The sequence below is a fragment of the Ostrinia furnacalis genome, unplaced genomic scaffold, assembly GCF_004193835.3.
Source record: "Ostrinia furnacalis isolate ACB-3 unplaced genomic scaffold, ASM419383v2 OfSCF0195, whole genome shotgun sequence".
In the NCBI taxonomy this organism is placed as follows: domain Eukaryota; kingdom Metazoa; phylum Arthropoda; class Insecta; order Lepidoptera; family Crambidae; genus Ostrinia; species Ostrinia furnacalis.
Window position 1 is genome coordinate 593,974 of NW_021130434.1, and position 16,580 is coordinate 610,553.

General features: G+C 44.4%; 1 protein-coding gene and 1 long non-coding RNA gene across 2 annotated transcripts in view; one reads left to right on the top strand and one right to left on the bottom strand.

Moving 5' to 3' along the window:
- Positions 1-16,580, bottom strand: part of Ncoa6 (Nuclear receptor coactivator 6) — a 39,025-nt gene that overhangs the window by 19,975 nt on the left and 2,470 nt on the right. Inside the window, exons 3-8 of the mRNA XM_028307805.1 lie at positions 11,407-11,578; positions 10,606-10,710; positions 3,913-4,108; positions 2,339-2,758; positions 1,020-1,485; positions 420-561 (exon numbers count right to left, since the gene is read on the bottom strand). Of these exons, the coding sequence (XP_028163606.1) occupies positions 420-561; positions 1,020-1,485; positions 2,339-2,758; positions 3,913-4,108; positions 10,606-10,710; positions 11,407-11,577 (1,500 nt within the window). The 5' untranslated portion in view covers position 11,578. The remainder of the gene's footprint in view (positions 1-419; positions 562-1,019; positions 1,486-2,338; positions 2,759-3,912; positions 4,109-10,605; positions 10,711-11,406; positions 11,579-16,580) is intronic.
- Positions 5,973-6,229, top strand: LOC114354889 (uncharacterized). Its single transcript, XR_003656066.1, has 2 exons — positions 5,973-6,012; positions 6,092-6,229. It is a non-coding gene; the product is annotated as an uncharacterized LOC114354889 (long non-coding RNA).

Consider the following 16,580-nt stretch of genomic DNA (forward strand, 5'->3'; position numbering starts at 1 on the left):
GGGCATAACGCTCCTTTCCCCTGGGTCTAAGTGCCCCTTTCCCCTGGATTTGAGCGTCTCCCCCTGGATTTGAGTCTTTCTCCCTGGATTTGAGCGTCTCCCCCTGGATTGGAGCGTCTCTCCCCCTGGATTGAGCGTCTCTCCCCCTGGATTTGAGCGTCTCTCCCCCTAGATTTGAGCGTCTTTCCCCCTGGATTGAGCGTCTCTCCCCCTGGATTGAGCGTCTATCCCCCTGGATTGAGCGTCTCTCCCCCTGGATTGAGCGTCTCTCCCCCTGGATCTGGTTCCTCTCTCCCCCTGAATCTAGGTGCCCCTCTTCTCTGGGTTTGAGTGCCTCTCTTCTCTGGGTCTGAGTGCCTCTCTTCTTGGGTCTAAACACACCTCCCTGGCTTGGAACCTGGAAACAATCATGCACTAACCTGTCCGTCGTCCAGCCGCTCCAGCTTGGCCTGCGGGTGCGGCTTGGGCCGGGGCTGCGGCGCGGGCGCGTCGTTCTGCAGCAGGTTCACCAGCAGCGGCGACGACATGGCCACGGTGGGCGGCATCATAACACTAGCACTGCTTCAGGACAATACGCAGTGCTGAGAAGCAATGAACACTTACCTGAGGATGCACCGAGGGGGGCCAGAAGGCAACTAAACCCATCCTCTCTCCGTCCACCTACCTACCTTGTGTCTCGTCCTTAAGTGTCTAAGTGCGAGGACCCTGCTTTTACCCAGGGGGCAAAGTGCCCTTTCCCCCTGGGTCTGTGTTCCTCCCGCTGGATTTAAGTGCCCCTTTCCCCTGTAATTGAGCGTCTCTACCCCTGGATTTGAGCGTCTCTCCCCCTGGATTTGAGCGTCTCTCCCCCTGGATTTGAGCGTCTCCCCCTGGATTTGAGTCTCTCTCCCTGGATTTGAGCGTCTCCCCCTGGATTTGAGCGTCTCTCCCTAGGTCTGAGCGCCCCTCCCCCTTGGGTCTAAATGTTCCTCCCGCTAGAGTTGAGCGCCCCTCCTTCGTGAATTTAGAGCAAGAGGGACGCGTTTGAGCGTCCCTCCTCCCTGGGTCTGAGTTCCTCTCTCCCCCTGATTCTGGGTGTCCCTCCCTTTAGGTCTGAGTGCCCCTTTTCTCTGGGTCTGAGTGCCCCTCTTCTCTGGGTCTGAGTGCCTCTCTTCTCTGGGTCTGAGTGCCCCTCTTCTCTGGGTCTGAATGCCCCTCTCTCCTGGGTTAGAGCGCCCCTCTCTGGATCCAATCGTACACTAACCTGTCCGTCGTCCAGCCGCTCCAGCTTGGCCTGCGGGTGCGGCTTGGGCCGGGGCTGCGGCGCGGGCGCGTCGTTCTGCAGCAGGTTCACCAGCAGCGGCGACGACATGGCCACGGTGGGCGGCGCGGGCGGAGGCTTGGCGGGGGCGGGGTAGGGCGGCGGCGGGCCCGCGAAGGCAGAGGTTGAAGGCCGCGCGAATGGCCCGTCTGAGGGCGGCCGCGCGCTCGAGGGGCCGCTGATGCCTGTGGGGAAAGACGATGATATTAGTAACCTTAATTCTGTACTATAATCGATGCAACTAGACCTCAAGAATGTTTTATTTAATAGGCTAGTTGCCTCAAAAAATTTTTTTAGTCCGTAATGTTTAATATCAAAAAATATTGGACACATATATTTTTATTTGTCAATCTAACAAATAATTACATAGTTATGGTGCGTTGAAGTTGCGCACGACGTCACAACGTGCGGCATTTTTAAGCAAGCGTTGACGTCACGGGCCTCTTCTTATGAACTTTGGGGCGCTTTATCTCTTTAAATTTTCATTAGTTTGAAAAAGTGAAAAATACGTGTAGAGTATTTTTTGATAAGTTAACTGACGGACTAATTAAAACTCTTGCTTTTTGACCCAGGCAACATCCCCATTCGTAAAATATTCGTAACCTTTGACACCAGGAAAATTTGCGAAAAGTCGTAAATTTAATTGATAAACTGAAGCCGTAAAAATATGGAATTGTAATGCTACTAATCCGGATGTCATTCCATTCATACCTATGTAGATTTATAGATTTGATCTTCTAGTGAACTTAGCCGTGATGCAAAGTTGTAGACTCACTAAACGTCTTCCACCTAGACAACTCACCTAAATTGTGACGTCTCCCAGTTTCTTCTAAAGAAGTAACTTCCCAAATTGGAAGGTTCTAGAATCCACCCATCGTGTTCTAAAGAAGTCAACGCCACATAAATGTAGACTGACACAGCATCTTCTAGAAAACTCACTCAGTCTTCTAGGGACCCATTCGCGTGCTCTGGGGTCACTGGCATAGAACATTCTGAACTTTAAATACAACTCTGTCATACGGAAGGTTCTGGACTCACCCAGCGTGTTCTCCTTGCGGTGTATGACGCGCGCCTGCGTCATGCTCCCGAAGGGGAACTCGCAGCGATCAGCAGCGGGCGGGATGGCGGGCGGTATCCGTCCGTCCATCGGGTCACGGTGTTGACGATGTGACTGGAAGGTTCTGGACTCACCCAGCGTGTTCTCCTTGCGGTGTATGACGCGCGCCTGCGTCATGCTCCCGAAGGGGAACTCGCAACGATCAGCAGCGGGCGGGATGGAGGGCGGTATCCGTCCGTCCATCGGGCAGACGGTGTTGGGCGACTTGAAGCTGTCGCGCGGCGGCTCCGGCGGCGCGCTGGTCGACGGCTGCTCCTCGCTGATGAGGCGCCCGATGCCGCCGAGGTTGGATAGCAGTTCCGCGTTCGCTTGCGGTCGCGAAGCGGTGCTGGTGCTCGCTTCTGGAATGGTTGAGTTTGGTTTATTAATCAGACAGATAGAAAGAGATACGAGCTCTCAATTTAGTGCTGGATGACCAAGTGGATAACTGTTTGTGACTTTAGAGAAACTCGCCATGATGCAAACTTGGTAGCTCACCCAGTGTATTCACAGAATACACTTGTGAGACTTGCCATGCTGCAAGATCTAGACTCACCCAGCGATTTGTAGAAGAACTCGCCGTGACGCAAAATTGCAGACTCACCTAATGTGCTCTGGAAAAACTCACAGTGATGCAAAGTTGCAGACTCACCTAGTGTGTTCTGGAAAAACTCACAGTGACGCAAAGTTGCAGACTCACCTAGTGTGTTCTGGAAAAACTCACAGTGACGCAAAGTTGCACACTCACCTAGTGTGCTGTGGAAAAACTCACAGTGACGTAAAGTTGTGGACTCTTCCAGCGTGTTCTACAACTCAACGTGATGCAAAGTTGTTGATTCACGTAGTGTGCTCTTGAATAACTTACAGTGACGCAGTTGCGGACTCACTTGCAACGTTGCGTTCTTCCAACCTCGTCACGCCAAGGTGAATACACACTCACCGTCCGCGTCGGTGTTGAGCGTGTTCTAGGAGAAAACACCGTGACGCATAGTTGCAAGACTCACCCATGTACCCAGCGCATTCTTTCAACCTCATCACGACATAAAGGTGACTAAAGCCTGGTCCGTGAGCACGTAGAATTTTGTCCAATGACCCCAAGCTACCCATCCTTATCGCTCGCGCGTAATTATATTGCTGTCGCGACTGTGCGACAGGCGCCCGCAGTGAGTGTGAGAGCAATATAATTACGCGCGAGCGATAAGGATGGGTAGCTTGGGGTCATTGGACAAAATTCTACGTGCTCACGGACCAGGCTTTACACACTCACCGTCCGCGTCGGTTTTGAGCGTGTCACCGTGACGCATAGTTGCAAGACTCACCCATGTACCTAGCGCGTTCTTTCAACCTCATCACGACATAAAAGTGACTACACACTCACCGTCCGCGTCGGTGTTGATGCGCAGCTCGGCGCCGTGCGACAGCCGCAGCGACACCGCCGCGTCGCCGTCCAGCTGCACCGACAGGATGCCGAGCGGAGCGGCTGCGGCGCGCCCGCGTGGGTCGCTCCTGCACTCACCGTCCGCGTCGGTGTTGATGCGCAGCTCGGCGCCGTGCGACAGCCGCAGCGACACCGCCGCGTCGCCGTCCAGCTGCACCGACAGGATGCCGAGCGCGAGCAGCTGCGGCGCGCCCGCGGCGGCCAGCGCTCGCAGGCGCACGGCGGCCGCGCGCGGCACCGACAGCGTCACGCGCACTGAGTTCCACGGCTCCACCTGGAAGATATCAGATGTTATACAACTGTCACTAAAATACCTACGCTAAGGCCCAGAGCAGACGGTGAAACGCAACTGCAACTAAACTGCAACTTTCTGATGATTCTGATGAATGCGACATGTGTGGTCTCTCAACGGACGCTATGGCAGAAACTTAGATGCAACTCAAAAGTAACTAGCAGTTGCAGTTTCGTTGCAGTTGCGTTTCACCGTCTGGGCCTAAGTCTGCGGGCACGAAACTGGTGACGGCCGAGCGATGAGGGAGCGACGCGATGAGGGAGCGACGCGACGGGAAGCGACGTCGATAAGGAATAGTATTGTGATCGCCCCGCATCGTCGACGCCTGTTTCGTGCGGTTCACCATATACTGTCATCTTGTTCTAGCGCCAGTTTCGTGTCCGCAGACTTAAACCATAAAGTTAATATTCCTTCGGAATAGACCAACAACCGTCACATTCGTGTGTAATGTAACGTTACAGATTCGAGCATTACATCAGTGAGGGAGGAGAGCCGAATAGAATGTAGTGTAATACTCAAAGTCGAATCTATAATGTTACATTACACATAAATGCTCCGTGTGATAGAGCACCTTTAGTCACAACAGAATCACAATCATGATCTTAAAATTATGAAAAAAAATACGCACCAAAGACGCTAGACACTGAAAGGATTAGTCCTTTAAGCCTGTGCCTAGAAAGCACTCAACTCACCGACATGTCATGCTTGCTTTGCGGTCTGATGAACACTCACCAGAGTCATTCGAATCTAAAGTGCAGATCACACTAGCACACTGACCAGTCCTGGATCTGTCAATAGGCCGTATAGGCCGCGGCCTAGGGGCGGCAGATTTCAGATGACGCTTACTCGATTTCAGAAGTTAAAAGTTAAATAAAGATCCAACCCCAAAACTGTAAATCCGCCACTGACACTGACCAGTGACAAACTATAGCAGCTTGACAATAACACCAAAGCGTTGGGACAAGGTGCCTAGCTAGAGGTCCGCAAAATTTTCTACAGCACCGTATTCTTCAAATTTTAATGTACCACTCATGTCATGTGTGTACTCCTATTATTTTGATAACTATTACCCAATAATGTTATACTTAAATGCTAACCACTGCTTGGTTCACAAAAAACTTCTAATACTGTTTAAAATTAAATTCCTTGCATCATTTAATTAGTTAGTAATTAAACGAGGTTACAAAAAACATACAAGTAATATTCCAAAAAAATTAAGCACAATGCATATTATTACAAAAACGATACTATGTTTTACGGCTATGATACTACGCAAAAATTATGTAATGAAACATTTCGTGGTCGAATCACGAAAAGGTGTATCTAACAAAATGGCGATATTGAGAACACACCATGTTATTAAAAAAACGTGCATTTTATACCTCAATGCAAAAAGTTTTATGCAAAAAGTTGTAACTGAATTATTTGTCAGGAAGCCAGTATTGACAGTTAAAAAGGGCCCGAAATGCATTTTTCCAAACTTCAAATTTTCTTTAATGTCGCTCCTGTAAAATTGATAAAAATCAGTTACGTCTTTTCGTGATTCGACCCACGATTCTTAATATTCCAGCATTTAACAACATTTCTGATACAAAGCTATTAATTTATTCTAACATCTAAACGAAGGCTAAAGCCAAATATACGACAAATTAATGTCTTTAATATTAAATGTATTATTCGGCATGTGACGATGCACAGCATCTGGTGAGAGATGCGTCTACTTCCGGTGTAGTTTTTCACCATTTTATACCTTAAATGACGTCATTTCCGCAATTATTTAATAGGAATTGATTTGACTTACTTCCGTTTGCCGCCATTTTAGTCACCTGGGGGCGAGCTTGCTCGGAGTTCTTCATAGCGTCTTTAACTTCCAAACTAGCAACATCGTAAGCAGAAACTCTGCTCAGATTTTTACTGAAATAATTTATTTCTCAACGTTCTTATACTAAGTTTAAAATTAAAAAGTGCAATTGACCGCGCGTGTGTGACCGCGAACGACATGTACGTGATGGTGGTTGGCGCCAAAGGGGACGAGTGTCTTCCGGACGACGAGCAGGTGGACCCAGAGCGTCGGATACCGGAGAAACTCGGACCCCGGCGAGATTCAAAACGGATGAAACGAGGTACGTGGGATTCTGATAGTTTTAACACTCTTTTCGATCAAATGAGCATTCTCGCGAATCTCTATATTGTATAAATAGATTGAATAACGTACCCACAACCATCTTATAATAATACAAGTTTTATTGTTTTGTAAAACTTGTACTATTTTCATATAATTGAATACTATGTAATTGCTAACTTGACAGTTGTTTTTTATTATTTTACATCGGCGCCTGTGAATTAACTAAATATAATATGTACTATCTATGTCGCAGAAGTAGTATCGAATTCATTATCATTTCATTAAAAGACTCGTTGTAATGAAGAACTTTTATTTACTAGTTAATTTATATAAAAAAATATAATAATAGCTATCACTTTTTCCGCCATACATATAGAAATCTGACTAATGGATGTCCAGTATACGTTTAAAGTCAAAAAACTTGATTTATTATTTATTAATTTCTCACAAAAACTCCTAAACAATTGCTTGCTTACGTGGATAATAGCGTAATGAATGATGCAATAGTCAACTTTAACGTTTCGTTTCATGAGTTTAAATTAAGTTAAGAGCGTTTACGCCGTTTGGCGCAAAAACAGTACTTTTTCAACTCGTTACAATCATTAACCAGTAATACTACAAATATGTTGTAGGCATAAATAGTTAGGCAATTTCGTCGTCTAAATAGTTAATTGAGAAAATATTGCGATTAGTTTAGTATTCAAGAATTCTATCAAGATAAGTCCACATAGGTTTTGTAAATTTCCACTTTAGCGTCAGTTTACAAGCTGAAATTTTTATAAAAATACTGTGAAAACGATTTAACAAACATTTATATCTTATAGCATAGATCCTTGGGCAAATAGTTATCTGAGAAAATTTTTAGATTTAAGCATTTTACAATAAGAAATTACAAATTAAAAAAACGTGAAATACCCAAAATTATGGTATAGTGTGCTTACTTTCTGTGAAAGTGTTCTTTCACAGAAAGAAGCAGTGGAACGGGGGAGCGAGAGGCCTCAGCCGACACTCCGGTTATCCGCCGCCGACACCCTGGGCGCAAGAGGACAGCTTATGGTCTCCAACTGTCCCTTCCTAACAGGCCTCGGTCGCTAGACATGGAGGTGTCTGGTGGCGGCTAAGGACAAATGCTACAGGCAACAGCCAATGGCGATGTCCCGCGTTCCCTCATATCACTCATATGGATCATGGCAGAAACAGACAGGTTTTTAGTGGGTGTATGGGCTACCCACCTTCTGGTAGGAAGAACCCCACATAACCCACTAGCTGCCCCCGCAGCTGGTGGGTATGAAATGTTATGCATTTTCCGGATAAAAAAAGAATAGTAAACAGGAAAAGTTTGTTTTGAATAGAACCGATTTGAAAAAATCTCTCACCATTAAATTTCTTTTTTTTTTCTGCTGAAAATATTCTCAAAATAGTAAAAAACCTTTGATAATTTACTATTTGGTAAAGAATTTACATATTTATTATTGATTAGGACTAATGTATACCATTATTTATAATTATGGAGTCGGTGTTGGAAGATTTGAAGATTTTATAGTTTCTTTGGGCTGTCACTTGACAGCCTGGCACACTTTTACCATGGTGGATCAAAGTATTTTGGTTTGACTATAGAGCGTGAGAACACGCACACAGTCATAATTATTTTAGTGTGAATAAAAATAGCATCGAAATTACCTAAACTTGACATGCCACGCTAGACGTAAACGCTCTTAACGACTACAAAAGTCCGTGTGAAACGCGACTAAAAATAAAAGTACCTAACACTTTGACCATTAATTCGAACTTGTCAAAATTCAAAGATTTCTGGTCGATTAGACTCCAAGGTCGTCTATGTATACCCCTGAAATATTGGATCGAGTCACCAACATAAGAGCGAGTTCGAACTACGTCAGATTCCGTCAATATTGAAGTATACAAACAAAAATGCAATACAATGCTTCAACCACACCAACGAGTGCAGCCCCCTTAGACAAAACACACTTTTTGATCGAATCGAAAATCGAATCCGTCAAATCTCCATACAAGAAAGGGGCTTTTCGACTGGTTTGCGATTATAATTTGCACTTTGTCTAGACCCACAGATCGCCATCACCGGCGCGATCATAAGCCAATGACAGGTCGCGCGACCCATGACAGTCCGCGCGTTGCGTGACATCGAAAATTTCAATATTGTCTATTGACATAGGACCAGTCAAGAAAAGAACTTCCATTTTCCGCTGTTGTGCAACGCTGATCAACAATCAACATGTTGAGAGTCACGTGTTGTGCGTCAACGTCAATCGTTGCTTAGGGATGTGTGTAGTTTAGACCGACTTATGGGTTCTTTCAAATAAGACGTTCTAAGCTGGACCTTAGTCGTCCATTTGCAGGACCGCACATGGAAATTTTTATGACAACTGCGTTGCAATAAATTAAAATTACCAGTTAGTGTTGACATCTTAGTTTGAAAGACGACAATTTAAAAGGGCACTAAGTTCATAAGGGCAACAAATGAAATAAAATTGAAGACGAAAACGACCTACTGGTTCTCTTAACTAACGACCATGCATAAGGCCTACGTGACCACAGTCAGTTTCCACTTGCACATTTTTGGTTCAATGCAGTGAAAGGCACGATTTTTATCCTCAAGACTTTTTCCTGTAGTTTAAGTGGAGAATCTTGTATAATGACTTGAAAGTGGCTGACCACGTGTTGGTTTCCTTTTCATAAAGACTCAGATGAGTCATAAAAGTCATTTATTTTCTAGAACTAGAAATTGGCTTTTAAAAAGCGCTTTTACAGTAACTGTCTTATTTCAGTAAAGTCTCAGGAACATGTGTGCCAACCTTACGATCACACGATTCGAAACGTCGAAAAATCGCTCCATCTGAACAAGCTCTTACTCTTAGGTTGCTGCTGCTGCTGCTGCTGCTGCTACAGACGATGATGACATTTTAATTATTAGAGTGATGTGTCGTGTTGTGATATACTAGCGTCTTTGAGAAATTGTCATCTTGACAGCGCCCCCACAGCGTTATGAGATAACTGCTGCGTTACTTTTCGTTACGCTCAGCATTGGCTTCGCGACGACGCTGCGCCGCGCCGGTAGGACGACTTTGGTTGGAAAGACCCTGCAAAATGAACCTTACGTTGTTGACTAGGAGACATTTGTCCCGCGACTCTGTCGCCCGACACGAAATTCACGTGTCCCGCGCGATGTCGCTCGACGTCGCTTGCGACATCTACGGGTCGCGAGACTTGTCGCTTGTCGATGCTCTGCGAGTGTCGACATGCGCGACCTTCGTGTCCCTCGACAGTCGCCCGACAGCCTTTGAGTAGTGAGTACGCGTGTCGCTTTGTGCGACATACTGTTCACTACTGGCTAGTGTGAACAAGTCATATGTCAAGGGACAAAGTTGCAGAGACAAACTACGTGAATGTCGGACGACTTATCTCCGCGACATGTCCCCTAGTGAAAACGTGGCTTAAGGGTGTGCGGGTGCGGCCCACCTCTCCTCGTCCGCTGCAAAATGAACCTTACCTTGTTAACTTTAAGGCTGCCGAGCTGGACCCGATTACAACCGCGCCCGCTGCGGGCGAAAACCGCGTCGTGAGTTGTGCATTAGATTTTACATAAGTATCTGCATTCTTCAAGCGCCGCGGACGCGGGTGAAAATCGCGCCATGAGTTCTTAGCCTAAGGCTGGTTTTAGTGTCACGCGGACCGTCCGGTGCGGATCCGCTCCGCACGGCCAATCTGTATAAACTTCTAGGGAGCGTTTTAGAGTAATGCGGTCCGGAGGAACCGCTCCCCTCCCTAGCAGTTCATACAGATCGGCTGTGCGGAGCGATCCGCACTGACAGTGCGCGTGACACTAAAACCAGCCTAAGGGTGTGCGGGTGCGGCTCACTCCTCTTCGCTGCAAAATTAACCTTACCTTGTTAACTTAAGGGTGTGCGGTTACTACTCCGCGAACAGCGGTTATTCGAACACCTCTTCTCTCCTCTCCTCGTCCGCTGCAAAATGAACCTTACCTTGTTAACTTTAAGGGTGTGTCGGTTATTAGAACACCTCTCCTCTTCTCCCCGCTTCGCTGCAAAATGAACCTTCCCTTGTTAACTTTAAGAGTGTGCGGGTGCGGCTCCGCGAGCAGCGGTTATTCGAACACCTCTCCTCTTCGTCCGCTGCAAAATGAACCTTCCCTTGTTAACTTTAAGAGTGTGCGGGTGCGGCTCCGCGAGCAGCGGTTATTCGAACTCCTCTCCTCCTCGTCCGCTGCAAAATGAACCTTACCTTGTTAACTTTAAGAGTGCGCGGGTGCGGCCCACCTCTTCTCTCCTCTCTTCGTCCGCTGCAAAATGAACCTTACCTTGTTAACTTTAAGGGTGTGCGGGTGCGGCTCCGCGAGCAGCGCGCGCAGGTCGCGCAGCAGGCGGCGCAGGCGCTCGGGGAAGCGCGGGTCGCGCAGGTCGCCCTCAGTTCACTAGGAGACATTTGTCCCGCGACTCTGTCGCCAGACACGAAATTCACGTGTCCCGCGCGATGTCGCCCGACGTCGCTTGCGACATCTACGGGTCGCGAGACTTGTCGCTTGTCGATGCTCTGCGAGTGTCGACATGCGCGATCTTCGTGTCCCTCGACAGTCGCCCGACAGCCTTTGAGTAGTGAGGACGCGTGTCGCTTTGTGCGACATACTGTTCACTACTGGCTAGTGTGAACAAGTCATATGTCAAGGGACAAAGTTGCAGAGACAAACTACGTGAATGTCGGACGACTTATCTCCGCGACATGTCCCCTAGTGAAAACGTGGCTTAAGGGTGTGCGGGTGCGGCTCACCTCTCCTCCTCTTCGCTGCAAAATTAACCTTACCTTGTTAACTTTAAGGCTGCCGAGCTGGACCCGATTACAATCGCGCCCGCTGCGGGCGAAAACCGCGTCGTGAGTTGTGCATTAGTTTTTACATAAGTATCTGCATTCTTCAACCGCCGCGGGCGCGGGTGAAAATCGCACCATGAGTTCTTAGAATAAGGGTGTGCGGGTGCGGCCCACCTCTTCTCTCCTCTCTTCGTCCGCTGCAAAATGAACCTTACCCTGTTAACTTTAAGAGTGTGCGGGTGCGGCCCACCTCTTCTCTCCTCTCCTCTCCTCATCGCTGCAAAATGAACCTTACCTTGTTAACTTTAAGGGTGTGCGGGTGCGGCTCCGCGAGCAGCGCGCGCAGGTCGCGCAGCAGGCGGCGCAGGCGCTCGGGGAAGCGCGGGTCGCGCAGGTCGCCCTCGCACGTCACCACCACGCCGCACGCCCCGCCGCCCGAGACCAGCCCGTCGCTGTCCGCTGCCATACTGGAATATTAAGCAGGGGTTGCTTTCATCAACAGCCCTTTACAGTCCACTGCTGGACTACGAGCCTCCTCCACTATAGTGGAGGGTTTTGCCATAATCTCCACGCTTGGCAGGCGGGTTGGAGATCGCAGTTTAAAAGATTGATGTTTTTCAGAGAGCGCTGCTGCCCATTCTCTGTTTGATGTGTAGTCCCTAAGTCGCCTCTTACGACACCCGCGGGAAGAGTAGGGGTTGGTGACAAATGTATTCTACTCTGCCGTCACCACACGGCTAGGGGGTTGCTTTAAAATAAATAAATAAAATACTTTATTCAGTACATAGGCCCTTTCCAGCGTTTCAGCTCATAATGACAACTTCTCAAAATGACAACCGGGGCGCAAAATGGCCACTTCTCGGAATGACAATTTCTTAAAATGTCAACTTCGCTAAAAGACAACTTCTCATAATGTCTATTTCTCACAATTCGCATTTGGTCAACTTCACATAATGTCAACTACTTGTTGATATTTTATTTTCATTATTTCTAGAGTTCTAGTTCTTCTAGAGTTGTCATTATGTGAAGTTGACCAAATGCGAATTTGTCATTGTGAGAAATAGACAGTATGAGAAGTTGTTTTTTAGCGAAGTTGACATTTTAAGAAGTTGTCATTTCGAGAAGTTTTGCGACATTTTGCGTCCCGGTTGTCATTTTAAGAAGTTGTAATTATGAGCTGAAACGCTTTCCAGGGCACTTATACCTACACGACCAAAAATTGCTCGCCCTACCACCACTTCGGGACAACACAATATTATGGGCTGGTGCCGAGAAGATGAATAGAATTCTCCACATTACATGAACATTAATAGTATACAAGCAACACCTAGCCTGACAAGGATGAAAGCGCAGAGGGATTCCCCATCACACTAGCGTTTGTCCGCGCTGTATGCGCTAAGCGACGCACGCATCGCGTCATCGCGGCGTCTGCCTGCAGTTGATAGAACGCTGCATACAATTCGTTTTCGATAATTTCAGATTTGAATAAGATTGTTTACAGTGGAGTTTTCCCGAAGTTTCCAACGTTGCCATCACTGTCACTCAAAGCGAGATGCCAGCATGAACGACGGTGACAGATAGACCCGTTTCAGCGTTTTGGAGTAGCCCTGCTGGACATCGCAGTAACGTCGTACGTCACGCAGGCGCGACACTAGCGTAACGTAGCGCAGCAGTGACGCTAGCGCAGCATATGGGTCACTGCAGCGCTACGTTCATCTCCTACATGTTCATCGAATGCCAACGATGGGCAAACGTTAGTGTGAAGGTAATCTTACATAAATGACAGCCAAAACAAACTCAAGTATAGATTCAGTGCCTTGGAATTTAAAGAGAGACGTCTCGTCATTTTAGAATACCAGCCAAAGGATTTCCTGAAAGGACTAGAGCTAAAACTCGACACAAACTCAAGCTAATGTTTGGCTGAGATTTCAATCTGCGCCTTGAGATTAAATGAAGTTTAGAACGTCCTATCAGAATACGTACGACTCGAACAATATATAGTTAGAAAGGGGTAATATTTGCATGCACACTAAAACTACGTATATTAGTTGATTCCTTGTCTTTCAATGCATCAATGTTAAGGCCACATTCATGCAAAACGCGTCCATAATCCATAATTTAACTGTCTCTGTCGCTCATGAGAGCATTTCGCTATCAAAGAGGAATAGCTGGATCTGAAAATACAGAAACAGCCTGAGGGTGAAGAAGTCCCGCTGAGCGTGGAAGTTCAAGCAAAACAGAACAGTTTTCTACGCGCATCTTTCGGTCAAAATGTTCTTTATAATATTTATTCCGGCATCTATGCAAACATTTTGCAGGATCGGAAGCCGTCTTGTACAGAGCTCCGCATCAAGTTCCGCATTTGCATGAACATGGCCAAAACCATTCCAGATAACACATTTCCATACAGGGTGTCCCCAAAATAAGCGTCACACTTACACCAGAGGTGAATGGGTCAAAGACGCCTCGAACAAGTCATTTTTGAACGGTTTTATTTAGCTTGCCCTGTTTATTCACTAATAAGTCAAGTAATTATCTGTGAGGTGCTAATTTTGGGACACCTGTAACGTATTAAAAGACAAGCTCCATAAAATATACCATTAAAAATCGAGGTAATAACCGAATGGTGTTGAAATAACATATTGGTGATGACTGGGGCAAGTGGTAGTTTTTCCACTACAATAAAAGTTAGGCCGTCGGTCGCGACCCCTCTTTATCGTGTTTTTACAAGAATACCGTAGATAATACTAATAAATTATAATATTTTCTGATTGCTTCCCTTATGAACTAGAACTACCCTAACATTTTATTACTTTTGACATTCAACTACGAAATACAAGTTATTACCATAGCTAACAAGTTGTTAAAGGCGTCACTGCTCACAGTTCATGCTTCTAAAGCCTGGTCCGTGAGCACGTAGAATTTTGTCCAATGACCCCAAGCTACCCATCCTTATCGCTCGCGCGTAGTTATGTTGTTGTCGCGCTCGCACACTCACTGCGGGCGCCCGTCGCACAGTCGCGACATCAATATAATTACGCGCGAGCGATAAGGATGGGTAGCTTGGGGTCATTGCACAAAATTCTACGTGCTCACAGACCAAGCTTTAACATAATTAACAAGTCAGATATTAACACAGAAAAGATTTCGATTAGGAAGACAGTCCCAGTTACAGGTCTAGTTCTTAACTCAGTCAGTGCCTGGAGTATGGGAGCGGCACGGGAGGGGTGATTTCGACATAATTATTATGACGTGACAGAGCAATTTGAAGCAGGGATGTTATGGATAACCGTAACCGCATCCGAAACTTTCGGATATCCGAAATCGTAACCGTAACCGATTCAAAAGTTTCGGATAGTTTCAGATGTAGGCACTGTAGGCAGTTTAAAATAAAAATAGTTTTTTGTATAGCATTATACTATGTAAAGGCATAACAGCCTGATTTACCTTTATAATGCCATCTAGTATCAATTTTTATTTTTTATTACTTTTTATTCGATGTAAAGTGTGCGGCCATGAATGAACCGTGTTGGACAACTATTGCAAATTGCATTCTAAAGCACAGATATCCGTAACCGTAACCGAAACTTTCGGATATCCAAAATAAAAAAATATCCGTAATTGGTAATAATAAAAAAAAAGGAATAGTGACAGTGTTGTTATTAACATTGTTAAGAACAATAATAACAATCAATGGGACATGAAGAGCTCATTAAAGGCCTATTTGTGAAAAAATAATACTATATTATGTCAATTAAAACTTTAACAACAGCAATATAAAATGATAACAATTATCATGCTAACACACTCAATGCCGGCATGGTATAAAAATCCGGATTTTACCACCTGTATTTACCATGTGACAAGCAAATTTAATAAATAAATAAATCTTTTAAGACTACAGAAGTTCATAATTTATTCGTTTTTGCTTCACTGGAACTGAATACAGAAGTACAAAATTTTATAACATAAATTCAAATCACCGAAGTAAAAATAAAAACAATAATATAATTATGCCAAACACAGATAATCTGCTAAAATCTGAATCCAATTTCTAACCTAATTCAGGAATATTTTATTGAAGCTTAACCTTATTAAGATTTAGGAGCTAAATAATATTAAGTTTTAGAAAACCAATAAAGAAAAAAATAACATTTATGGTGCAGAGTACATTTGAGTAAATAAATAATAATAAATAAATTATGGGAATTCCAATAATGGAAAGTAAAATTGTGTTTTGTGGTGTCAATAAATCATTTGAAAGACAGGAATTTAAAGTTATATGACTCTCCACACACAGTTCATGCTAATTGTGCCATAAACTTTTATAAAATAAACCAAAATTATGCATGCATTTGCATTTTGTTGGTAGTCCCTCATATACCTACTGTGTGTGATAGCCAGTAAAAATTAAAAGCTTGTCACACATTTTTTTAATGCAGTTGAGTTGTTCACCAAAAAGGGCTACCTTTTTATTTTTGTAAAATTGAGTGCTTTAACTTTAGAACAAATCAAATTCATACACAACTATTTAGACAATTTATCTAAAAACTTGTGTCCTCTACTAGTTGTTATTATACCAGGGTTCGAGGATATATATCAAGGGATATATATCAAGATATATATCGGATATATATCCGATATATATCAAGCCGGTTTTGATGATATATATCAACTTTTAAAATTTGTTACTGTATTTGTACTTTTTGACATAAGATTTTTATTTTTTTAGTTGATTTTGCCGTATTTCAAAGATATTTTATGTTTTTGCTTTATTTGTCTGATTTTAAGTTTTAAAAACATTAAAAACATGTTTATGTAACACATATGCAATAGTATTCATGAATAATAAAATTAAATAATACTATGGCTTTCATACAAAATTGATATATATCAAAGTTGATATACAGTGTGTCCGGGTTTGTAGTGATCAAACTTTAAGGGCGTAATCTATGGACAATTTTATCGATGAAAATACTTCAAATTTGGGGCTTGACCTATTTCTCGCAAAATTACGAGGATTTAAGTTTTTAATTTTTAGTTTTCACCTCTTCCTTCAAAAACAAGTGAAAGCGTGGGTAGCTTAACACTAATAAGAAAAAATTTTATATCATGCGATAGCCAATAAAATTATCTATTAGCAGAAGTAGAAAACAGATACAAGTTTCATACATTTTAAGGGAGTAAGAATGGATTTAATTAGAAAAAAACATGACTTTTTTGATAATACCTATTCAACAAAAAAATAATCGTTCAAATTGATTTATAATCGGCGGAGATATTGCGTATAAAAAAGTTCATCCCCAATTTTCCACCCTTGGGGGTTGTTTTTTCTATTATTAAATTTAAATGGGACCACCCTTGAGGTATTATCTATACGCCGAAAAAAGATTTGTTCAAATCGGTTCATAATTGGCGGAGTTATCGCGTAACAAACATAGAAAAAAAACATACGGGTCGAATTGAGAA